Here is a 27,309-nt window from a genome sequence, read left to right on the forward strand (position 1 = left end):
CTTATATTAGTATACCGGAGCGGCGGGGCGGTGCTATACTACACTGACTGCACCGCCCCGCCACTATTGTCGGCCCCCAGCTCCTCCTCCCAGTCCCTCCCCGAGTCCCCACTCTGCTCAAAAATTGCAGCTTGCGATGTAAAAGTGGCAGCATTCGCCCCATAAGACGCAGGGGCATTTCTCCCCCATTTTGGGGGAAGAAAAAGTGCGTCTTATGGGGCGAAAAATACGGTAGGTATCGCCGCGTCCGTATCGACCGGTTCTATAAACATATCACATGACCTAACACCTCAGATGAACACTGAAAATAATAAAAAATAAAAACTGTGCTAAATAAACAATTTTCACCTTACATTACAAAAAGTACAACAGTAAGCGATCAAAAAGGCGTATACACACCAAAATAGTACCAATCTAACCGTCACCTCATCCCGCAAAAAATGAGCCCTTACCTAAGACAATCGCCCAAAAAAAAAAAAATAATATGGCTCAGAATATGGAGACACTAAAACATAATTTTTGGGGTTTTAAAAAAGCTGTTATTGTGTATAACTTATGTAAACTTAAAAAAGTATACATATTAGGTATCTACACGTCCGTATCGACCAGTTATATAAAAATATCACATGACTTAACCCCTCAGATGAACACAGTAAAAAAAAAACTGTAAAAAAGCCATCTTACATCACAAAAAGTGTGACAGCAAGTGATCAAAAAGTCATATGCACCCCAAAATAGTGCCAATCAAACCATCATCTTTTAGACCCTACCTAAGATGATCTCTCAAAAACTGAAAAAACTATGTCTCTCAGACTATGGAGACACTTTGTTTTGTTTAAAAAATGATATTATTGTGTAAAACTTAAATAAATAAAAATAAGTATACATATTAGATATCACCGCGTCCGTAATAACCTGCTATATAAAAATGTCACATGACCTAACCCCTCAGATGAACACCGTAAACAAAAAAAACTAAAAAGGTGTAAACAAAGCAATTATTTGTCACCTTACATCACAAAAAGTGTAATAGCAAGCGATCAAAAAAACCATAAGCAACCCAAAATAGTTCCAATCAAACCGTCATCTCATCCCGGAAAAAATGAGACCCTACCCAAGATAATCAAACAAAAATTGAAAAAACTATGGCTCTCAGACTATGGAGACACTGAAACATGATTTTGTTTTGTTTCAAAGATGAAATAATTGTGTAAAACTTACATAAATAAAAAAAAGTATATATATTAGGTATCTCCGCGTCCGTATCGACCGGCTCTATAAAAATATCACATGACCTAACCCCTCAGATGAACACCGTAATTTTTTTTAAATAAAAATGGTATAAAAAAAGCCATTTTTTGTCATCTTACATCACAAAAAGTGTAAAAGCAAGCGATCAAAAAGTAATATGCACCCAAAATTAGTGCCAATCAAACTATCATCTTATCCCGCCAAAAATGAGACCTTACCCAAGATAATCACCCAAAAACTGAAAAAACTATGGCTTTCAGACTATGGAGACACTAAAACATGATTATATTTTGGTCTAAAAAATGAAATCATTGTGCAAAACTTACATAAATAAAAAAATTGTATACATGTTAGGTATCGCCACATCCGTATCGACCGGCTCTATAAAAATACCATATGATATAACCTGTCAGATGAATGTTGTAAATAACAGAAAAAAAATAAAAAAGGTGCCAAAATAGCTATTTCTTGTTACCTTGCCTCACAAAAAGTGTAATATAGAGCAAAAAAAATAGCATATGTATCCTAAACTAGTACAAACAAAACTTCCACCCTATCCCATAGTTTCTAAAATGGGGTCACTTTTTGGGAGTTTCTACTCTAGGGGTGGATCGGGGGGCTTCGAATGGGACATAGTGTAAAAAAAAACAGTCCATCAAAATCTGCCTTCTAAAAATCATATGGCGTTCCTTTCCTTCTGCGCCCTGCCCAGGGCAAAAAATATTGAATTAAGTTTGGCTGTTAACCTTTGCATTGTTAGTGGAAAAAAATTATTACGGCTGAGTTCACACGGGCGAGATTTCCGTGCGGGTGCAATGCGGGAGGTGAACGCATTGCACCCGCACTGAATCTGGACCCATTCATTTCTATGGGGCTGTGCACATGAGCTGTGATTTTCACGCATCACTTATGCTTTGCGTGAAAATCGCAGCATGCTCTATATTGTGCGTTTATCACCAACGCAGGCCCCATAGAAGTGAATGGGGCTGAGTGAAAATCGCAAGCATCCGCAAGCAAGTGCGGATGCGGTGCGATTTTCACGCATGGTTGCTAGGAGACAGTCTATTCACTGTATTATTTTCCCTTATAACATGGTTATAAGGGAAAATAATAGCATTCTGAATACAGAATGCTTAGTAGGTGATCAATTGAGGGTTAAAAAAAATTAAAAAATTAACTCACCTTCTCCTCTTGATCGCGTAGTTCCCGGTCTCTTCTTTACTTCTTTAATGATGAACTACCAGCTTAAGGACCTGTGGTGACGTCAGATCACATGCTCCAATCACATTGAGGCACAAATGTGGGACAAATTACTGAAGCGCAAATGTGGGAAAAGTTATTGAGGTGCAAATGTGGGAAAAGTTATTGAGGCGCAAATGTGTGACAAATTACTGTAGCGCAAATGTGGGAAAAGTTATTAAGGCGCAAATGTGGGACAAATTACTGAAAGCGCAAATGTGGGAAAAGTTATTGAGGCGCATATGTGGGACAAATTACTGAAGCGCAAATGTGGGAAAAGTTATTGAAACGCAAATGTTGTACAACTTGTTAAAGTTTAAGCATTGAAAGGAGTTTGCGCGCATCAATTAAAGAAGAATTTATTACATTTTATTCCCTGTCACCTATTGACGTCCAAAATTGTAAAATGTCAACCCAAGAATGTAACAGAAAAATTACAGAAATTTATTAACCTGTTTACTTGGTATAGCAGGGGTCTATGATAGATAAAAAAATTTATTGTCACCCGAAAATGTAAAAGAAAAATTATTAAAATTTATTAAGCTGTCAACTAGGAAGAAGAGGGGTATATTACACCCAAAAATTTGTGAATTTCACCCGAAAATGTAATTTGTGCCCAAAATGGCTGTATTTAAAATAACTGAATATAACCCCTGCATATAAAGGGTGTATCTCAAACGCCCTGACCGACACTAGGCCTCACTTAAAGATCTGTGCCCAAAATGGCTGTAGTTCAAATAACTGAATATAACCCCTGTATTTAAAGAGTGTATCTCACACGCCCTGACCCACACTAGGCCGCAATTAAAGATTTGTGCCCAAAATGGCTGTATTTCAAATAACTGAATATAACCCCTGTATATAAAGGGTGTATCTCACACGCCCTAACCCACACTAGGCCGCAATTAAAGATTTGTGCCCAAAATGGCTGTATTTAAAATAACTGAATATAACCCCTGTATATAAAGGGTTTATCTCACAATGACATATGCAGCAAAGGCTGCAAAATAAACTTTTTTTCCCCAAACGGGTGTTTGCTTAATAACTGAATATGACAGCAGCAGTGGCGTAGCTATAGGGGTCGCAGCGGTCGCAATTGCGACCGGGCCCCTAAGTCAGGGGGGCCCACGGGGCCCCCCAGGAGAGACGGAGTGAAGCCCTGGCAGTGGCCCCTGATTTACACAGTACAGAATATCCGGCGGCTAACTTCACAGGGGGGGGGCGGAGGCAGAGCCAGAGCCGTGCGTGCAGCCGTGCAGGAGCAGGCTCAGCCAGGAGAGGGAGTCGTCCCATCTGGCAGTACTGTTGTCCGGAAGTGGAGCGGCGGAGGAGAAGCTGCGTGCCGCCCGAGTGAGTGAGGTGAGGGCGGCCGTGGCGACGTGACTAGCAGAGACTCGGAGACAGTCTCTGCTCTGGCAGTTGGGTGCTTGCTAGTAGCTAGAGAACACTACCATCACATAGGATAGCAGTAGTGCGTCCTCTTACTAGCACCGTTCTAGCCACATGTGCAGCTGCAAATGAGCTCTGCAAGTAAGAGGACCCACTACTGCTACCCTACAAGTACTGGTAGATGTCACAGCAGAGTCCTATGAATCATGTGATAGTCTATGGCCCATAGACCATCACATTCATAGCACAAGCGGCAGCTATATCATGATCATCACTGCTTTATCATTTGCCAGCAGGGTTATTAACATCGCCGCCAAGCCCGCCATTATTGCTCACACAGGGCTGGTCAGCACTGGAAATATGGGATTGCAAGTGCAACACCTATGGGAGCAGTGACTGTCACCATATTGCTGTGAGTGACTGATTCCAGCACAAGCGGCAGCTATATCATCAGTCACTCACAGCAATATGGTGACAGTCACTGCACCCATAGGGGTTGCACTTGCAATCCCATATTTCCAGTGCTGACCAGCCCTGTGTGAGCAATAATGGCGGGCTTGGCGGCGATGTTAATAGCCCTGCTGGCATATGATGAAGCAAACTGAAAGGATAAGTGAAGGAAAATTAAGAACTATGTACCTCCCATGTTGCAGAATGATACATATAGGCCGAATGCACACGGCCGTGAGCGGTCCGTGGTATCCCGGCCTGGATTCCTGATGACAGCAGGAGCGCACGGCGTCATTGGTTGCTATGACGCCGTGCGCTTTATGCCGCCACTGTACTACAGTAATACACTCGTATGATCTATACGAGTGTATTACTGAAGTACAGTGGCGGCATGAAGCGCACGGCGTCAGTGCGCTCCTGCTGTCAGCAGCAATCCAGGCCGGGATACCACGGACCGTTCACGGCCGTGTGCATTCGGCAATAGACTGATTCCAGCACAAGCGGCAGCTATATCATCAGCAATATGGGCACGGTGGGCGTGCAGGGGTCTGGTGGTGTTAGGAAATGGTATTGAGGGTGGGGGGGGGGCCCAAATTGAATTCTTGCACCAGGGCCAATGAGCCTATAGCTACGCCCCTGGACAGCAGTATATAAGCCAGGAATTATAAACATCTTGATGCTGCAAGGGCAGAAAAATTGTGTATTTTGCCCAAAAAAGGGTGTTTTATTAATAGAAGAATATAACCCCTGTATATAAAGGGTGCATTTTGCCCAAAAAAGGGTGTTTCGTTAATAGAAGAATATAACCCTTGTATATAAAGGGTGTATCTCACACGCCCTGACCCACACTGGGCTGCAACTAAAGCTTTGTGCCAAAAATGGCTGTATTTCAAATAACTGAATATAACTCCTGTAAATAAAGGCTGTATCTCACACGCCCTGACCCATACTAGGCTGCAATTAAAGATTTGTGCCCAAAATGGCTGTATTTGAAATAAATGAATATAACCCCTGTATTTAAAGGGTGTGTCTCACACGCCCTGACCCATACAACGCCGCAATTAAAGATTTGTGCCCAAAATGGCTGTATTTCAAATAACTGAATAAACCCCTGTTTATAAATGGTGTATCTCACAATGACATATGCAGCAAAGGCTGCAAAATAAACTTTATTTCCCCAAACGGGTGTTTGTTTAATAACTAAATATGACAGCAGTATATAACCCTGGAATTTCAAACGTCTTGATGCTGCAAGGGCAGAAAAATTGTGTATTTTGCCCAAAAAAGGGTGTTTTATTAATAGAAGAATATAACCCCTGTATATAAAGGGTGCATCTCACACGCCCTGACCCACACTAGGCCGCAATTAAAGATTTGTGCCCAAAATGGCTGCATTTCAAATAACTGACTAGAACTACTTTATGTAAAGTCTGTATCTCACAATGACATATGCACCAAAGGCTGCAAAATAAACTTTTTTTTCCCAAAACGGGTGTTTGTTTAATAACTGACTATGACAGCAATATATAACCCTTGAATTTCACACGTGCTGATGCTGCATAGGCTGTAAAATTGTGTATTTTGGAAAAAAATGTGTGTTTTTAAAAATCCAGAAAATTATGGCTGTATTTCTAACTTAAATTGCACACTGACTAATCCAGATGTTGTATATTGCCCAAAAAGTGATTTTTTTTACAGAATATGAAAGCTGATGTGACATAAAAAAAAAGTTAAAATAATAATAATAAATAAAAAAATATATAAAAGTTCAAATCACCCCCCTTTCCCCAAAGCAAAAATGAATAAGTAAAAACTAAATAAAAATCATAGTCTTCGCTGCATCAAAAAACACATACTAAAATGTATTTAAATGTATTTTCATGTCTGGGTATTTGAAAATAAATATGAAATTGTGTGAAAATGGTCTTTCACTACCCTTATTAAATCTTTAATCTAAAAACAGAATTGAAAGAAATGATACCCTTTTATATCATTGGACTAACTCTTAAAATCAATTGAAAAGAACATTTTAGTGGAACTATTCATATTCCCCCTTTTTTTTTATCAACTAGTCGAAGATGTACAATTCATATTTTATTAATACACCAATTGTTAAATCAGAAAACTAACTCACAATTGGGCAGTTTCTTTGCTTTAACGCACACACATACAAAAAAAGAAAAAAAAGAAAAAAAAGAAAAGAATTCCCGCAGCTCTTCGCAAGTTAATAGGTCTAATTAGATAGTAGGCAGGAGAAAAATAAGATGTGTCATCGGATTAGCATCTTAGCATCTGTTACCTCCCGTGGCATAGAGAGCCCTTACATTGTCCTGGATGGCACCAACTACTACAGCTCTTTAAAATAAAATTATAGCAAACCACAAGGAAAGAAAGTGACAGATCTGCACTTGGCGATGAAGTATGTCTGGGACTTTACAACATCTTCTCTTTTGTCTCTGCTTCATATTTGCCTAGCAGGTTAGTAAAATCACCTTATTTTTAACATGTAAAAGAAAAGCAAAGACGCTCACAGAGCAAGAAAGCTAATCCATCTTTATCGACCCAGCACACGGATGGGGATTTAGCTGTTAGAATTAAGGGGGGCTATTCTACGGGTCAAGCTATTTTCAAATTGGCTTTATAGGAAAATTATTCATAGTCAGTATGTAATGTATTGCTGACCAAATAAGTCTGTAATAAGTCTTTAGGGCAACTATAGAAAATACTTTCAGCACCTGATGATTACACAAGATATCAGTGTATCGACAGAACAAAACAACAACTGTTTTTAACATTTTGATGTTGGATTTGTCTTTCAGACTGATTGTGCCATTTGCTTAGTGCTATCTCATAATAGTTTCAGAATGGCACATGAGAGGTTTATCATTTTCAACTGCAAAGAAATTATACACACAAAGTGTTAAGAAAAAATGTTAATGTTAATTAATGTTTAACGTGAAATCATGCTTTGGAATTTAACACATTATAGGTTTTCTGGTCCCATATACTGGTTTCCACACAGGCTAAAATGTAATTATAGCTGTTTGAATAGGGTGATAGGTGTAATGCACTTTGGCTTGGCTATGTTGTGTACTGTTGTTTTAGATAGATAGATAGATAGATAGATAGATAGATAGATAGATAGATAGATAGATAGATAGAGGAGCATCAATATTATCAAGGAGAAGCCCTAATTTTAAAGAGCTATGAGAATCCAGTTTGGAAACCACAATATAATCTTCTGACCTTTCTTTATAATGTGCTAGTAGTGATGGCATCTTGAGAGACTTTTAGGTGGATAATGTACATTTCTGTATTCTGCAGTGCAAACCAATTATGCCCCCTACTTTTTTGACAATGGACCTGGAAGCAACAATGGGAACATGGCACTCTTGAACCTTTCTGAAGACACACCAGTTGGTCAGTGCAGTGTTTTAACTGTTTTCTTCATCGTCATCTAAAGTGAAACCAATTGACAACATGTGTTACTGTAAATGTGCTGCTGTAATGTGCTTTATATCTCTCCATTGCACATAATTTCAAACAGTAGTCATGGGACTCCCATTAGGTGAGGGTCCCAGAGCAGGAACCTACAACTGTCCCGCAGTCATGGCCAATCCTGAAAATAAATCGTTTAGATGAGAAAACATTTTAATAGCTAATATTTATAAAAACATAAAATGTAAATTTCATTCTTATAAATTACTTTATCTAGAAACCTCAAGCCAAATTCTTAGTGAATCATTACTAGCCAGTTCAACTGCAGCCATCACACTTTGCACTGATATTAATTTATTTCCTCACTGTTGTAAAGTAACTGCTTAAAGTGTCCCTCCAGTTATGAACAAGTCTTCATAAATGAATAGCACAGGTGAATATATCTTCTTTAAGAATGATGCTTCCTTGTGGGTTTCTCAAGTTGCTTTCTTCTATCTTCCTGTTATGGAAAATGGTTGTGGAATCACTGTGCCAACTAACCCATTTGACTTTGTGCTGGACCTGAAGGAATTATCCTGGTGGAACCTTGGTATTCACTCTTAAACCCCTATACAGGAATCTGGACTTCGCTGCAGGGAAGCCACCAAGCTGCTACCTCTAGGGATAGTCCCAATATAGACAGCTGACACACTGGGTCAGAACCAAAATTGCAGGGCATCAAAAGCATGGGTACGATCAGAGAAAGGACCAGGCAAGGACGTAAAGGCAGAACATAAGTGAATCCAAGGCAAAACAAGAACAGACCGAGACTGTGGACAAACAGGCAGAGTACATGCAAAACTGATGAAACCGACTTCAGGACACAGTTCAGACATATAGATACATGAGCAGAAACTAAGACAGAACAGGCACAAAACTCTAGGAAACCGTTCAGACGTAGAAGGTTGAGACACAGAAACTTGGCAAGGCAGATCAGACGACAGCTGGAATAGGATATAATACAAACACACACAAGCAAAATCCATAGAAGAGACATCACAGAATCCAAACACAGACAGAACGTGCAAAGATCCAACAGAATCAATGTTGCACAGCCAGGGACAGGACACAGAAGTCAGGAAAATCCATAGCAAGGTAACAAATCTGAAAATATATAGCAGACTAAAAAACTCATTAGTCAAACAGATGCAGACACAAGACCAAGGGAACATTAACTCATGCAATACTCAACTGAGGAGAAATACAAGCACATTAGCACAAATTTACACCCACAAGTAGCCAACAAATAAGCGCACTGCACAATGACACTAGTGAAATGCCATTGTAACATTTCCCTTTACTCAGCCTCTTATCACCAATAGCACCCATCTGCGTCTCCAGCCTCGCACACAATTGATGGAGAGAAGAGGTGGGATGAGGAGATTGTTGCCAGCTAGTAAGGGCACATTTACATGTGGCAATTGTCAGGTTGATTAGTGGGAATGAACGTCAGTATAAACGCTCATTCCCGATAATCTGCCCATGTAAAGGTGTTGTAGATCGCCTGATGAATGAGCAAATAGCTCATTCATGGGGGGAAATAACTGCTTAGCCTGGATTCACATCTGGGTTATAAACTCTAGCACTCTAATCCAGTCACTGTATCCAGCGTACATGCCCGCTTTCAGCCGGACAAGAAATTCTACATACAACATTTTTTGCATATGGCGGAAAGAGGATGGATTACCGCCAGATCCCATTACAGTGATTGGGGATCCAGGGCTACACGGTGGTATCCGGTTATGCCGGATACGGTGAACTCCAGCAGTCTGTTCTTCCGTGAGAACAGACTGCCAGAGTTCACAGCTGAGATGTGAACCCTGCCTTCTGCGGACACATCAATCATTGTTTTTGGGCAGCAATTCTATCCCAGTAATTGCCTGCTCAGTCAGCACATGTAAATACACCTTAAGTGATTTACTACCTCATTCTCAACAGTGATAGAGCGTAGCAGAGCTAAGAAACTGCAGTTTGTGTGTCTCTCATCCTGCAGCCTGCTCCTCCCCCTCCTCTCTCTACAGACTTTAATGTTAAAAACAGGAAATTGCCAAGCACCCTGATAAAATAAGATAGAACACTTTTTCTTTAATACAATATATTGCAAAGTTTCTTATATTTATATGCACTATTCATTTAGAGAAAAAAATATTTAATAATTGGAGGTATGCTTCAATAAATGTCAGGCATGAAAATATAGAAAATAATTTACTAATTGTGTCCAAAATGTAGACAAAATGAACTAAGACTTAGTCTAAAGATTTATAGAGTTTAGACCTAGTCTAATTATAGTCTTACCTTATAGGGTGGCCCCCACTGATGACATGGCACATATTTTTTTCCCCAAAGAATCGTCCGCTGTTGGCCGCGTTGATTTCGGCGCTTTATATTATAATGAGCCGACTCGTTATTCTAGGCGGAGACTCGCAGTTTCGCTGGGGGTGGTTCTCTTCTCCATGGCTGTGAGTGCATCCAATCAGAGCGCACCGCTCTTAGCCAGGGAGGAGCTCATTCTCCCTGGTTAAGAGTGGTGCATTGATACATTGTTGTATCAATTTAGACCTGCATGTGCCTCACATTAATAGTAAGTAACCTCTTCATGTGTACCTCACATTAATGGTTAACTCAATGTTGCCCATTATTTGATAAGGTGCATGGGGGCCACTTACTTTTAATGTGAGGTACATGGGGGTACTAATGTAATAGCACTATCTACCATACCTCAGATTAATAATAGGTGACCCCATCTTCTCAAATTAAGGCTGATGGCAACATTGCGGTTAATGAGTCACATTAACCCCAAATCTTGCTGGCTGCCTGGTTCATGTGTTTTGCATGCCTTTATTTTGAGGCAAGCTAATAATCTTGCAGTGTATGGGACAGTGTATGGGTACCTGCGCTTTTCAGAGCACTAATGGCTGGAGACTGGAGAACACAAGAATCAGAAGGAGGAGGAGGCTGCCGTTCGCTAAGCACAAGCTTAGACGGCGCATCAGTAAACCCTCCCCCGTCCCTCCTCCTACTTTAATATTAGACACACATTTATTGGTGGCAGTGGTGCAGCACCTCAGAGCCCGCTCATTGTATTGGGCTCTGCTGCGGCTGCGTCATGGGAGGGAGGGATTCCCTCCTTCCTTCTCCACTAACTCTGGCCTGATGTGTGCATCGGGAGTGCATGCGCCTGGCATCTGCGCTCTTTTCTCGTCTGCAGCCCGGCAAACTATCTTCCAGGGCTTGGGCCTGGGCCGCGGCCCGGCGATTGGGGACCGCTGCATTAGAAGATAAATTTGCCATTGCCAATGAACAAAGTGAGTTACCCTGGTGAAAATTCCTGTTGGAGTTGTATTGTCAAACATATTGGTTGAACACCATTTTGACCCGAGCATCGCGATTCTCGGCACATCGCGGTGTTCGGACAAACACCGCGTGTGCTTGAGTGCAATGCTCAAGTCTCCTCCCGATGATTTTGTTGGCTGATATGCAGTCAATAAACGTGTGTGGAAGTACTGGCACTCATTGTAATGTCATAGCCATGTTGGTTACTGGCATTACAGTGATTGGCTGGCCAGAATGCGTCATCGGGTGCTATATAGCACCCGATGACATGTGGCCTGGCTCAGTCTTAGTCAGGGCGAGCTGCAGCAGAAGGGACAGATAGTGTAGGGACAGGAATAGTTTTTTTTTAGGTCGGGTTTAGTGTTGAAAGGTGTTAGACACCCAAAAGTCCTTTTAAGGACTATTGTTTTATGTGGCTGCAATATATATTATTAGCGCAACCTGCGCTAAATTGCATGCAATTATTTGGCCGCTGCTGACAGTGACACAACCTCCGCTACATCTGTTGTGTTACATTTACGCATACTAAATATCTGTGACATTCAGCGCAATTGTTTGGTCACTGCTGACAGCGACATTATCTGTGCTACATCTCCTGTATAACGTTTGCGCATCCTAAATATCTGTGACATTCAGTGCAATTTATTCTTAGCCGCTGGTGACAGCGACATTACCTGCGCTACATCTCCTGTATAACATTTGCGCATTCCTAAATATCTGTGACATTCAGTGTAATTTTTTCTTAGCTGCTGGTGACAGCAACATTACCTGCGCTACATCCTCTGTATAACATTTTCGCATACTAAATATCTGTGACATTCAATGTAATTAATTTGCGCATACACTTAGAAAACCTGCGCTACTGTACATGTGACATACTTGCAAGCATATATACCATTTAATATGCTCAAGGCGAGCAGTAAGAGACGGGGAAGTGGCCGTGCTGCTGATGGTGCACGAAGAGGCCGTGGCCCTGGGCACGGTGAAACTGTGCCTGCTGCCAGAGCAGAAGAAACACACTCATCCACAATACCTAGATTCATGTCTCAGTTTGCAGGGGCGGCACAGGACACCACTCTCAAAGTCACACCAGTGTGACCAGGTGGTCGGTTGGATTGCAGCAGATAATGCTTCCAGTCGCTTAAGCACCACCCTGTCTTCCACAAAGTCCAGTTTCGATAGCCAAGAGTCTGGTCAACAAAATCCTCACCCTGATCCTCCTTCCTTCCACCATGGAGAGTCTTGGCAAAAAAGTGATACCACACTCGGATCTTCCAAGGAGCAATTTTTTATCGCCATTCCTTGATTTGGGCCTATTGCCAAAGCCCGCTTGAAGAGGGACATGAAGAGATCTTGTGCACTGATTCCCAAACCCTTGAGCATCCACACTCAGAAGAAGATGACGGTGGGGAACAGAAATTAGTGTTTCACGAGGTGGATGATGATAATGAGACACAGTTGCCATCAAGTCTATGGCAATTAGTGTCTCAAGAGATTGATGATGAGGATGAGACACAGTTGTCAATAAGTGAGGTTTTTGTTAGGTCAACAAGTCAGGAGGATGACCAGAGTGAGGAACTGGAAGAGGAGGACGATGAAATCACTGACCCAACCTGGGAAGGTGGCATGCCGAGCGAGGACAGCAGTACAAAGGGGGAGGGATCCGCAGCACCAGGCTGAAAGAGGCAGTGGGGTGGCAAAAGGGAGAAGGCGGGCCACACCAAACAGGCCCGCAACTGTTCCTTTGAGAACTCCCTTGCGGCAATCTCCCTTGCCAAGGGGTAGGTGTTCCGCAGTCTGGCGCTTTTTTGAGGAAAGTGCAGATGATAAAAGAATTGTCATTTGCAACATGTGCCGTACCAAAATGAGCAGGGGTGTGAACACTAGCAACCTCACCACCACCAGCATGATCTGCCACATGGCATCAAAGCACTCTAATAGGTGGGCCGAATGCCTGGGTCCACAATTAGTGTCTGCGGGTCACACCACTGCCTCCTCTTCCCCTGTGTTAGGTGCTGGCCAATCCCCTGTCCAAGACTCAGGCCCGGATGCCTCCCGCCCTGCACCTGGAGCTTCGCAAGGACCATCAGCTAACATATCCACGTCTGTGTCCCAGCGCAGCATACAGAAGTCCATGCCCCAGGCTTTTGAACGAAAGCGCAAATAGCCAGCCACCCACCCACAGGCCATAGCACTAAATGTGCACCTTTCCAAATTGCTGGCCCTGGAAATGTTGCCATTTAGGCCTCATGCACACGACCGTTGTGTGTTTTGCGGTCTGCTAATTGCAGATCCGCAAAACGCGGAGTTAATATAACTGCCTATACGGAGCAAAAGATGTGGACAGCACACGGAGTGCTGTCCGCATCTTTTGTGGACCCATTTAAGTAAATTTTTAAGTATTTGCAGCTTGGATGCGGACCAAAACAACGTTTGTGTGCATGAGGCCTTAGGCTTGTGGACACTGAGGCTTTTCCGCAGCCTGGTGGCTGCAACCCCCCCCCCCCTCCTTCTCCTCTTCCACCTCCTCCTCCAATTCCACCTCTAAATTCTCCTCTTGCAGCACCAGTCAGCCATCAGTCAGTAGCTGGAAGTCTAGCACTGCAGTGGGGAAGCAGCAACAGGCCGCGCTGAAACTAATTTGCTAATTTCCGCAGAACTGTGGCAGGGTATAAGGGACCAGACTGAGCTGTGGCTCTTGCCACTCAACCTACAACCAGGAATGGTTGTGTCTGATAAAGACCGTAACTTGGTGGCTGCTTTGGAGCTCGGCAAGCTCACACACATACCATGCCTAGCCCAAGTGTTCAACTTAGTGGTTCAGAGGTTTCTCAAAACCTACCCCAATTTGCCTGAGCTACTGGAAAAGATGCGCCGTGTGTGTGCCCATTTCCAAAAGTCATCTACAGCTGCCGCCGGTCTGGCAACGCTGTAGCAGTGCTTGCAATTGCCAGCTCACCGACTGTTGTGCGACGTGAGCATGCGCTGGAACTCCACGTTCCACATGTTGGCTAGGCTTTGTGAGCAGAAGAGGGCTGTAGTGAAATACTAGCTGCAACATGGTTGTCACCTTTCCAGTCAGCTTCCGCTCTTCACAAGCGACGAGTGGGCATGGATGTCTGACCTCTGTGAGGAATCAACAAGGATGGTGAGCGGCGATGCCGCTATTATCAGCACAGCCATCCCTCTTCTGTGTCTACTGAAACGCTCGGTGCTCACAATGAAGGCAGACGCTTTGCATGTGGAAGAGGTAGAAATGGGGGAAGACAGTACACAAGGTGATAGCCAGACCACCCTCAGTTCGTCTTCTCAGTGCGAATTGGATGATGATGAGGAGGAGCAGGAGACAGTTGCCTCATCTACAGAGGGTAGTACCCATAGAAGGTTTATTCCATTTGTTCAGCATGGATGGGCCAAAGAGGATGAGGAGATTGAGAGTCATCCTCCTGATGAGGACAGCAAAGTCTTGTCTGTTGGGACTCTAGCACAGGTGGCTGACTTTGTGTTATAAAAAAGAAAAACTCAGAGATTTGCAGCACTGCTCATCCCACATACTTGGGTACGGACCAGTAAACAGGCTTTAAGCTGGATGTTGCACGCAGATAGGGATCCTGGCTGGGGGTCCCAACTCTTCCAGAAACTTCAAAAAACCGCAGCACTCGCCAGTAGTTGGTGAAAAATGGTGATTTATTCACTTACACAGCTATATTACAGCGACGTTTCGACCTTGATTGGTCTTTATCAAGCAATCAAGCATTGTTTGATAAAGATCAACCAAGGTCGAAACGTCGCTGTAATCTAGCTGTCTGAGTGAATAAATCACAATTTTTCACCAACTACTGGCGAGTGCTGCGTTTTTTAAAAAGTTTCTGGAAGAGTCAGCCAGGATCCCTATCTGCGTGCAACATCCGGCTTGAAGCCTGTTTACTGGTCCGTACCCAAGTATGTGGGATGAGTAGTGCTGCCAATCTCTGAGTTTTTCTTTTTTATAACACAAAGTCAGCCATGTGTGACAGAGTCCCAACAGACAAGACTTTCCAAATTACAATTTTTCACCAACTACTGGCGAGTGCTGCGGATTATTGAAGTTTCTGACTTTATGTTATGCTGCCTTTCCTGTGACCTTCGAGTTATACGCATTTTGGCCAACACCGATTACTGGTTGTTCACCCTTCTCAACCCCTGCTACAAAGATAACTAATCATCTCTCACTCCTGTGGTGGAGAGGACTAGCAAAATGGTGCAATACCATAAGGTGCTTGTGGAAAAATTGCTCCAAAAATCTCCAGCTGACAAAGCTGACTGGCAGAGTACGTAGTTCCTTATGCAACCGAGGAGGGGAGACCAGGGGAACACACAGCAGTTCCAACAGAGGCAGGACACCACTCTCCAAGGCCTGGGACAGTTTCATGACAACCCGCTAGCACCCTCACCTTGATGCGAGGCCTAGTGTCACAAGGAGGGAAAAGTTTTGGAAGATGGTGAAGGAGTACGTAGCAGACCCTGTCAGCGTCTTCAGTGATCCCTGTGTCTTACAACTATTGGGTGTCCAAGCTGGACACGTGGCATGAACTGGCGCTTTATGCCTTGGAAGCGATGGCCTGCCCTGCCGCCAGCGTTTTGTCAGAGTGGGTATTTAGTGCTGCTGGGGTCATAATAACCGATAAGCGCATCCGCCGGTCAACTGAAAATGCTGACAGGTTGGCTCTTATCAAAATGAACAAGGCCTAGATTGTCCCTGACTTCTGTACTCCACCAGAGGAAAGCGGCTGAACATAAAGGCACTTTAAATGTGGCTTTTATGGTGTATTGAATACACTGTATTCCCATGCACCCCTTCCACCACAAAAAAGGGTATATGGTTCAATCTTCCTTTTCTCCTCCTCCTCCATCATATCAACATGCTTATTAGGCTGCACTCGCTCCTAATGTTTTAGAGGGTCAGCTCAGCAGCAGGCCCTCACCCCTAATGTTTTAGAGGGTCACCAGCAGGCCCTCGCCCAAAATGTTTTAGATGGTCAGATCAGCAGCAGGCCCTCACCCCTAATGTTTTTTATGGTCAGGTCAGCAGCAGGCACTCGCTCCCAAATGTTTTAGAGGGTCAGCTCAGCAGCAGACCCTCACCCCTAATGTTTTAGATGGTCAGATCAGCAGCAGACCCTCGCCCCTAATGTTTTAGAGGGTCTCCGGCAGGCCCTTGCTCCTAATGTTTTTAAGGGTCACCAGCAGGCCTTCAATCATAATAAGGGTGTGTATGATGCCCCCCCCCCCTTTATGTATAATAAAGGGTGTATTGGAGTGCCGGTTCCTTGTAATTTTTGGCAGCCCTTTCACTTAGCGTATAGGCTTTACCTATTCACTACCTGAACAATTGTACCACAATGTAAATTAGGCCCTCCTTTATGTAATATATACAGGTTGTATTGGAGTGCCTCTTCCTTGTAATTTAATATTGTTTCCAACAATTTTTTTCTCTAAATTAGATTTTATCTTCGGTTTGGTGCGTATTATTGTCAGTCTGTAAAAGTGGCGTACTACTTGGACAACATCATTCCCAGCAGCGACCTGGGAGTCCAAGATGCATCCAGACATCCTCCCCATGCTTTTTCCGAACCATTTCAGTGGTGTTTCTATCAATTTCTGACCTTTTACTGTGAACCAGACACCCTGCCCTCTTCAGAGCAGGGGGTGCCTGGTTTAATGCTCTGGTTCTCCCATTTTCTTCCATTGTGCTCTGGTGCTCTGTAGAGCAACCGAACATCCCAAAGTGTTCTAGTCGAGCACCCGAGCACTTTGGTGCTCGATCAACATTAGTTCTTGCCTATCTTTCCCAGAAACAAATTCAAATAACGTTTGACTATAAAAAAGCAAAAGTGGCAGGTTTTATTTACAGGTGATTCCTGTGTGAATGTGTTACCTATAGCGCAACACCAAATATAGAATAAAAAATCTCAGAAGACGTTAATAAATTCATAACCACTGACAGCTATGAGAGAAAATGTTTGCACCTCTGGCAAATGTTGATACCATTAACCGTTTACACTGTGAGATGGTGACCTTTTATTTTATTTTTTTATGTATTGATTTAGTTCAAGATTTTATTCTATATTCTATATGTATGTGGAAAACTGTAGGTCAGATGTTTAAATATTTCGACTTGTAACTGCATGCTCACAATTGCATATATACTGTGCAGTTATGTATGGCTGGGACTAAGGGAAGGGGAGAGAGGGTGAGAGATGACTAGAAGAAGAGTGGTCTAAGATGACACCAATGTGCGGCAGTAAAGAAGCAGTTTAGCAGTGAAAGCTGCTGGTAGGATGGCCTAAAGAGGTGCTTCAACAGAAAGCAATGTCTGCACGAAAAAGCCTGTGTTCTTTTGTCTGTGAAGAACATGGTCTTAAGGTGGCCATACACATTCAATATCTGTTGTGGGCATTCAGCCAAACGCAATCTTTCCCGGCTCCCCCGTACATATACGGTACATGTAACCAGACACTTCTGGGGAGGTTTTATCTCCTGGGAGAGCAAAAGGGCCAGTAAAAATATTAACTTTGCCCAGTCATTGCCCCCCTGATATCATCTGTTGGGGAAGTCAGGAGCTCCTCATACATATCAGACTGTTGGCCAAACCTTTCTTGATGGGTTCGGCTGACAATACACTAATGTGTATGAGTATGGGGGCCTTTAGGCCTGGACTACATTTTGACTCTTTCTAGTGCTAGTGATTGATTTTTAACTGGCTGCAGCCCAAAGGAAATCAAAAGGTTGTTGGCAAGCTTGTGCTCTGCAGTTGTCACTAAAGAGTTAAACTTCATCAGTAACACTCGTGGGGATTCACTCTGGTAGACAGGACAAGTGGACGCAGTATAGAAGCAAAGACCAGTTTTCAACTCAAAAAAAGTCAGTGTTTTAGTTACACTTATGGCAACAAAACAGTCCATTTGTAGTTTTGGTGTTCGTTCACGTCAGGTTGCAGCCATTTTTGCAACAGGTATAATAGGGTATAATACTGGGGCCTTGCGGGCTCAGCCGGGTTAAACTCCCACTGATGCACCTGCTGGGACCAGACTAATACATTCACCCACAGTCTTGCCAGGATCTCATCCTTTACTGTTGGGTAATCAGCCGCTTGATCGTCCGGTCAAAATACACCTGCTGGGGTCCAGACGCCAGGAACAGAGCGACGACCTCAGCCCATTGCTCCCAGGGTAGCTTTTCTCTCACGGCTACCTTCTTGAAGATCTCAAAATAGGTCTTGACGTCGTCTGTGGGGGGTCATCTTGGGGATTGCCTCATGGACCACTTTCCGGGCATCATGGATGCTCTGGGATGCTCCTGCTGCTTATAAAGCCATCACATGTTGTAACAGCAGCTGGTTTGTTTCCTGCTGCTGCTTATTGGCTTCCCACTGTTGCAGGTTAGCCTCCATGAGGGCTTTCACGACAGCTTCCATTTTGTCGAGGGACACGGGTTGTGTTCTCGTTGGTTTGATGTAGGACATACAACCGTGCCCGGAAAAACAAAAATATTTCGGCCTTCACGCCAGCCTCACTGCAATGCCCACATCCTCCACCAATTGTGGGGATTCACTCTGGTAGACAGGACAAGCGGATGCAGTATAGAGGCAAAGATCAGCTAGTAACTCAAAAAAACATTAGTGTTTTATTCACACTTATGGCAACAAAACAGTACGATAGTCCATTTGCAGTTTTGGTGTTCGTTCACACCTAGACAGTTCATACAGCAACACAGTCACCTGTTATCCTAGGTGTTAGATCACACCCTATCGATATTGCTCAGGACAGAGCAGACCTCCCAAACTCAGGCCTCTAGCCTAGCACACGGCTCAGATCCCAATCCAGCGATTGCCAGAGCTCCTCTTTCAAATAAAGAGGTAATCACACCCAGCTGACACTGCCGGCTGGGTTTTTTATAGGCCAGTCAAGACCCGGCCTGGAACGTGGGGAGTAATCACTCACCCAGCATTTTGACTACTCCCAGTAAGAGCCGTCCCGGATCAGCTATATAGCTATACTAAATAGTTTGGTGTCAAACAGCATCTGCTGCTGACACATGAAAACTGGCTCTTACTCCACTGAGGCCAGGAACCTTGGTGACACATACCTTCTGTCCACGACGGACCCTTGCTCCTTCCTACAGACTACAGAAAGTCGCATTGTAGCCAAGGCCTTATTATCAGCTACCATGCATATACACAGTAGAGTCTATGACCACCAGCTAATATCCAGCAGCTAGATGTCCTGGGAGTGACTTAGGCTACTTTCACACTAGCGTTCGGGGCTCCGCTTGTGAGTTCCGTTCAAAGGCTCTCACACGCAGCCCCGAACGCTTCCGTCCAGCCCTAATGCATTCTGAGTGGATGCAGATCCGCTCAGAATGCATCAGTCTGGCGGCGTTTGGCCTCCGCTCCGCTCAGCAGGCAGACGGATCCGCTCTGAACGCAAGTGTGAAAGTAGCCTTAATAAGGTCCATGTGTTGTTGCCCCCATCCAGTGGTCTATATAGTGAAAAAAATCTTCCCATGCTATATGGTGATAATCAACTACACAATATTCTAGTCCCTAGAGTTAATTTTGTGGCAACTATATTGGGCAATATGATTTCCCCTAGTCTGTATAATACACAAATACTGGGTGGAGATGAAGCATCTACTTGGCTGAGGACGACAGGTTTCAGCAAATGTGGAAAACCCAGATGTAACACCTGTAAATATGATTTGACTACCCGAGAGATATCTGCCTGTTTCACTAGTGAAAGATTTCCGATTAACACTTTTTTGAATGGTGGTTCTGATAATATTATTTATGTTATAAAATGTGGAATATGTAATAAACAATATGCAGGCTCAACCATCTGCTCTCTCCGCAAAAGGATTTCAGAACATATTAACGATGCATTAGGTACAGGAACCAGGACTAAATAAGCTATTTCACGCTACTTTAGGGATTAACATAATGGAGATTTGTCCTCCTTGCAAGTATGTGCATGTGAATGAGTGTCTAAACCAAGAAGAGGTGGAGACTATACATACAAAGTTCGGGTGAGAGAATTCCACTGGATCACCCGGTCACCTAAAGGAATTTAATTTACGATCTGACATATTGTATTTTTACTAAATGTATTTCTATTAAATGTAGTAGAGATGAGCAAATTGTGTGAGGACATGGGGCGAGGAACTCTAGTTAGGCGGGATGACCCATTCATGCAGCCAATCAGCAGCCAGCCCTGTGATGTCACAGCCCTATAAATACAGCGTCCATCTTGGATTCAGACATTTTCCAGCGTTCGGAGTACAGGGACAGACGTGAGAAGGCACTAGGGACAACAATAGGAAAAACCTAATTGTGACAAAAAAAACCCCAGCAAAAATGATTTAGAAGTGCAGGGAAAGGATAGAGAGTAATCATTTCTCAGCATCTTAGTGCAGGGAGAGACGTCAGAAGGTCATAGGGACAGTGCTTGAAAAGCCATTTACAAGTGCAGGGAAATATTATTTGGGGATCCAAATAGCCATTATACAGCTCTGTCATTCCAGCAATTTGTTCTTGGGGTGCAAGTGCCATGTTGAAAAGCCTTTAATGGCTTATATCTGTGGAAAAAGAAAAAATATATTCTCAGTTCACTTCTGCAGTTATATGTGGTGAAAGGGTTTAGTGCTGTATTTCAATACAAAAAGAAAAATATATGGGCAGTTCACTTCTGCAGCCTTTATTTGTTGAAAGGGTTTAGTGGCATATTTCATTACAAAAAGAAAAATATATACATAGAAACATAGAATGTGTCGGCAGATAAGAACCATTTGGCCCATCTAGTCAGCCCTATATACTGAACACTATGAATAGCCCTTGGCCCTATCTTATATGAAGGATGGCCTTATGCCTATCCCATGCATGCTTAAACTCCTTCACTGTAGTTGCAGCTACCACTTCTGCAGGAAGGTTATTCCGTGCATCCACTACTCTCTCAGTAAAGTAATACTTCCTGATATTACTTTTAAACCTTTGCCCCTCTAATTTAAAACTATGTCCTCTTGTAACAGTTTTTCCTCTTTAAAATATTCTCTCCTCTTTTACCTTGTTGATTCCCTTTATGTATATAAAAGTTTCTATCATATCCCCTCTGTCTCGTCTTTCTTCCAAGCTATACATGTTAAGGTCCTTTAGGCCCCTTTCACACCGGCAAGTTTTCTGTGTGGGTGCAATGTGTGAAGTGAACGCATTGCAACCGCACTGAATCCGGACCCATTCATTTCTATGGGGCTGTGCACATGAGCGGTGATTTTCACGCATCACTTTTGTGCGTTTTTCACACAACGCAGGCCCCATAGAAGTGAATGGGGCTGCGTGAAAATCGCAAGCATCCGCAAGCAAGTGCGGATGCGGTGCGATTTTCACGCACGGTTGCTAGGAGACGATCGGGATGGAGACCCGATCATTATTATTTTCCCTTATAACATGGTTATAAGGGAAAATTATAGCATTCTTAATATAGAATGCATAGAACAATAGGGCTGGATGGGTTTAAAAAAAATAAAAAATAATTTAACTCACCTAATCCACTTGTTTGCACAGCCACCATCTCTTCTGTCTTCATCTGTGAGGAAAAGGACCTTTGATGACGTCACTGCGATTCATCACATGGTCCGTTACATGATCCATCACCATGGTAAAAGCGCAGTGACGTCATCAAAGGTCCTATTTCTAAACAATGAAAACAGAAGAGATGCTGGCTGTGCGAACAAGTGGATTAAGGTGAGTTAAATTATTTTTTAACCCCTCCAGTCCTATTGTACTATATATTCTTTATTCAGAATGCTATTATTTTCCCTTATAACCATGTTATAAGGGGAAATAGTACAATCTACACAACCTTGAACCCAAACCTGAACTTCTGTGAAGAAGTTCGGGTCTGGGTACCACATTCAGTTTTTTATCACGCGCGTGCAAAACGCATTGCACCCGCGTGATAAAAACTGAACAACGGAACGCAATCGCAGTCTAAACTGACTTTGGGTACCTACTCGCGCTGCAATTGGGTACCTACTCGCGCTGGTTTGCCGCAACGCATCCAGACCTTATCCGGACACACTCGTGTGAAAGAGGCCTTAATCTTTCCTGGTAAGTTTTATCCTGCAATCCATGTACTAGTTTAGTAGCTATAGAAACATACACAGTTCACTTCTGCAGTTATATGTGGTGAAAGCGTTTGCCAATGTTTTTTCAGCAGAAAAAGAAAATATATATGCAGTTCACTGTTGCAGTTATTTGTGGTAAAAGAGTTTAATGACGTATTTCAGTACTAAAAGAAAAATATATATGCAGTTCACTGTTGCAGTTATTTGCGGTAAAAGCGTTTATTGGCCTATTACAAAAAAATATACAGTATTTTTTGCCCTATAAGATGCATTTTTTGGGGGGGAAATGTCCCTGCGTTTTATAGGGCGAATACTAATGAGTGCTTCCATTATGGAAGCGCTTATTTGTGTTGGAGGACCAGGAAGCAGTGAAGGCTCTCTACTCACCTCTTCCTGGTCCTCAGCTGTCGATTGTGCACAGCGGCTGCGCACAGCGTGAGGGCGCTCTGTGACTTCACGATGTGTGCAGCAGTTCACAGCACAGTCAACAGCAGGAGGAAGAAGATTGTGTGCAGTAAGGAGCGGAGGCGGCCAGGAGCAGGAGAGGTAAGTGGGTTTTTTATTTTATATAACATGAGGCAATGTGGGGCTGATCTGAGGTAATATGGGGCTTCTGGGCAGGTAATTTGAGGCAATATGAGGCTGCTGGGGGGTAATCTGAGGCAATATGCGGCGGCTGGGGTGGTAATCTGAGGCAATATGGGGCTGCTAGGGGGTAATATGAGGCAATATATGGCTGCTGGGGGGTAATCTGAGGCAATATGGGGCTCCAGGGGGTGTAATCTGAAGTAATATGGGGCTGATGGGGGATTATCTGGGGCACTATGGGGCTGCTGGGGGGTAATCTGAGGTAATATGGGGCTGCTGGAGGCTGATCTGAGGCAATATTGGGCTGCTGGGGGCTGATCTGAGGCAATGGGGGCTAATATGAGAGGCAATGGAGGCTGCTATAAGGCAATGGGGGCTCTTATCTGAGGTCTGATTGGGGGTCGTTCACATTGGGGTCTGACCTGAGATCTAATTAAAAATATGTTTTCCTTTTTGTCCTCCTCTAAAACCGTCTTATGGGCCGGTGCGTCTTATAGGGCGAAAAATACGGTATTCTCAGTTCACTTCTGCTGTTATATGTGTTGAAAGCGTTTAGTGGCCTATTTCAGTACAAAAAGAAAAATATATACGCACTTCACTGTTGCAGTTATTTGTGGTGAAAGCGTTTAGTGGCCTATTTCAGTACAGAAATACAAGTATATTCTCAGTTTACTTCTGCAGTTATATGTGTTTGAAGCGTTTAGTGGCCTATTTCAATACAGAAAGAAAAATATATACGCACTTCACTGTTGCAGTTATTTGTGAGGAAAGCGTTTAGTGGCCTATTTCAGTACAAAAAATATATATATTCAGCTAAAAGTATGTCAGACAGAGAAGTGCCAGGCAATGCACAGAGGAGTGGCAGAGGCCTAAATATTTCTGGTGCAGGCAGAGGTTGCAGCAGATGTAAGGGGGCGTGGCAGCAGGAGTCGCAGCGAGAGGCCTGAGCTCCCGGTGTCATCTAGCGGTCGTGTCTTGACCAGAAACCCAGCAGTTCTTGATTGGTTAACTCGGTCATCCCAAGTGACATCAGACACCCCCAGCCAACAGTCGGCGAGTTCGCCAGACACAACCCTTAGTTGGCATGGCCTGGGAACAGGCCTTGTGCCCTCACCTGTCCTAAACCTGCCTATGCCCTTTCTTCCACTAGGCGGGCAAGTAGTGATGAGGAGAGTGGCATGGGATCTGGTGTTGCTAGCGGTCAGGCTCCTGACCCAGAGACAGTTGAGGAGGACATATGTGACGTGCAGACATTACTCGATAATGATGATGTAGCTGATCGCACTTGGGAGCCGGGTGACGAAGGGGCTTCATTTTTTTTTTCTTTATATAATAATGCAATATTATAAAATCCGGTGTCTTCAAGATAAATCTGCAGCGTGGGGGCCCCATGAGGTTTCTACGCACTTTCAAAATAATCCTTCAGCGGGGCGAATAGATGCCGGATGACCGGGACACTCCATGACCTTCCCAGGAGCTTCTGTCGGACGCAGGAGTTCAAATCTGAGACGTCCGTATAGTACGGGGGGAATCCGAAGACCCTCTCCATCTCCGTACACCACAGGATGCCCTCCTACCCATCCATGATGACTGGAAACTTGTGATGTTTTCCCTGACAAAGAGACCAAGGGTTGGTAGTTATGGTTTGAATCTTGTATGAACTTGGCCTCCTCATGCTGCTGACACCTCCACATTCTCTCGTTGTGTGCTACTCTGTGGCCTCCTCATGCTGCTGACACCTCCACAATCTCTCTTCATTGTGATACTCTGGGCTCCTCATGCTGCTGACACCCCGACACTTTTTCGTCATGCCACTCTGTGGCCTCCTCATGCTTCTGCTACCTCCACAATCTCTTGTTGTCGTGCTACTCTGTGGCCTCCTCATGCTGCTGACACCTCCACAATCTCTCATCACTGGTATGGATGGATGTTTCCTTATGTGTTAATTTGTTTCCTTGAATAAAAAAAGAGCAACACCACAACAACAAATGTGATGGAACTAATCTTTATTGTCCATAGTCTGTTTCCATGGGCTCTTGCGAAGAACTCAATTGAACAGAACTACAGCAGCAATCAATTCAATTGAATTATAACATCAATATGCAAAATTGTTTTAGAGGAAAATTTTCTGACATTGGATAGGGGAAGGCTTGACAAAGGAAGGAATTCCCTCAAAACATTGCTGGAGCGTTCAAAGACACCAGACTCTCCTACAACAGTATACTCCACGCAGGATATTATTTCCACTTACATTTCTCAATTATTAAATTTTTCTGTCAGTGGGACTGGGCATTGTAAATTAGATTATAACTACATATTTATTCTTGGATGTAATTATATATTTTCTATATAAACAAGAGGTTTTGTATACCAACATTATCTTTCAATATGATTCATTGTTAGCTGTGCTGATTTTGGTTTCTGGTGTAACCTACCTCCCACCAGCATATGCCAGTGAAAAAATGTCACAATTAAATTTTTTCCCTACTTTGTCTGTTTTTTGAGTGATCTATAGGGTTGAGCAAACACCTGTAAGTTCAAGTTCACCGGGTTCGGCTGAACTTCGCCGCAAAGTTCGGGTTCGGGGACCCGAACTTGACCCCAAACCTGAACCCCATTGAAATCAATGGTGACTGGAACTTTGGGGTACTAAAATGGCTCTAAAAAAGTCATAGAAAGGGCTAAAGGGCTGCAAGAGGAAGAAAAATAGGGGTAAGAGCAGGACAATTGCCATGCAAACAAATGTGGATATAGAAATGAATCAAAATCAAAATAACATAGAATAGAGGTCAAAGTGGAGTAGGAGGTTGAGGAGGCGGTGGATGTGGCAGTGTAGGTGGAAGCGGTGGTGGAGGAGGAGGTAGCAAATACTATTTTTTTTTATTATAAATTTGGGAAGACCCCAAAACATTGGGAAATATAAAAAAGAAAACAATGAGAAAGTGCACTGGAGCATAACAATGGCTGGGTGCGGCCGGTATACTTGTTTATTCTGCACAAGGTACGGACAAGTCCTGTGGGATCCATGCCTGGTTCATTTTAATGAATGTGAGCTTGTCCACATTGGCTGTGGACAGGAGGCTGCGCTTGTCTGTGATCAGCCCCCCCCCCCCCCCCCCCGCTGTGCTGAACACATGTTCGGACAATACACTGGCTGCAGTGTAGGCCAGCACCTCCAAGGCGTAAAGGGCAAGCTCAGGCCATGTGCCCAATTTGGAGACCCAGAAGTTGAATGGGGCAGACCCATCAGTCAGTACGTGTAGGCATGTGCACACGTACTGTTCCACCATGTTGCTGAAATGCTGCCTCCTGCTAAGACGTTCTATATCAGCTGGTCGTGCTGGTTGTTGTGGCGTGCTGACCCTCCCTTCTGAGGTCCTGGCAGGTGCCCCAGCTGCGTTGGCGACTTCCTCCTCCTCTGCCTTTGCCTTGTTCTTCCACTGTGCCCCCGCTGTCAGGTGGGAATGCCATCAGCAGCGTGTCTACCAGCAGCGTGCCTACCAGAGTGTCTACCTTGTGCATCTTCTGATCACGCTCCAGTGACGGAATTAAGGGTGGCACATTGTCCTTATAGCGGGGATCCAGTAATCAGCACTGGTTATAATGTGGGCAAATCAGTGGTCGTTGCGCGGGCACTGCAGCTTGTAGTCGCTCATGTGTGCCAGACTGCCTAGAGGCAACAACAAGCTGTCATCTGTGGGAGGTGTATCGTCTGTGTCCTCTGTATCCCCCCAACCACGCTCCAGTGATACCCATGACCTGCTTTGGATGCCCTGCTGTGAACACAGTTCCTCCTCATCCTCCTCCTCTTCCAGAACTATGCCCTGGCTGGACAATTGTGTACCTAGCCTCTGTTGGTGCAGGAACCCCCCTGAGCCACTTATGAATGACTGGCCTAATAACTGTGGAAATGATCCCTCTTCCTCCTGTGCCACATCCTCTTCCATCATTGCCCAAAGCGTTTTTTCGAGGAGACATAGAAGTGGGATAGTAACGCTGAGGACTGCGTCATGTTGGTGGAGTACTTGAAACAGCGCAACACGGCACACATGTCCTGCATGGAGGCCCACTCGTTGGTGGTGAAGTGGTGCTGTTCCTCAGAGCGAGCTGCAACTAAAACTCCTCTATCGCCTGCTGCTGCTCGCATAGTCTCTCCAGCATGTGCAAGGTGCAGTTCCACCTTGTGGGCATGTTGCATATGAGAGGGTGAGCGGGAAGGCCAAAGTTATGCTGCACGCACAGACGGACCGCACTTTCTGCAGCAGCTCTGACATATCGTGGTCATTTTTCAGGAACCTCTGCACCACCAAATTCAGCACATACACCAGGCAAGGATTTTGCGTCAAATCGGCTAAGCCAAGAGTTGCTACGAGATTCCGCCCATTATCGCACACCACCAGGCCAGGTTTGAGGCTCAGTGGCACC

General features: G+C 44.0%; 1 protein-coding gene across 1 annotated transcript in view; it reads left to right on the top strand.

Moving 5' to 3' along the window:
* Positions 1–6,743: 6,743 nt before the first annotated feature.
* Positions 6,744–27,309, top strand: part of CDHR1 (cadherin related family member 1) — a 181,057-nt gene continuing 160,491 nt past the window's right edge. Inside the window, exons 1-2 of the mRNA XM_044300029.1 lie at positions 6,744–6,807; positions 7,654–7,749. Of these exons, the coding sequence (XP_044155964.1) occupies positions 6,744–6,807; positions 7,654–7,749 (160 nt within the window). The remainder of the gene's footprint in view (positions 6,808–7,653; positions 7,750–27,309) is intronic.

This window comes from Bufo gargarizans, chromosome 6 (genome assembly GCF_014858855.1).
Source record: "Bufo gargarizans isolate SCDJY-AF-19 chromosome 6, ASM1485885v1, whole genome shotgun sequence".
Lineage (NCBI taxonomy): Eukaryota > Metazoa > Chordata > Amphibia > Anura > Bufonidae > Bufo > Bufo gargarizans.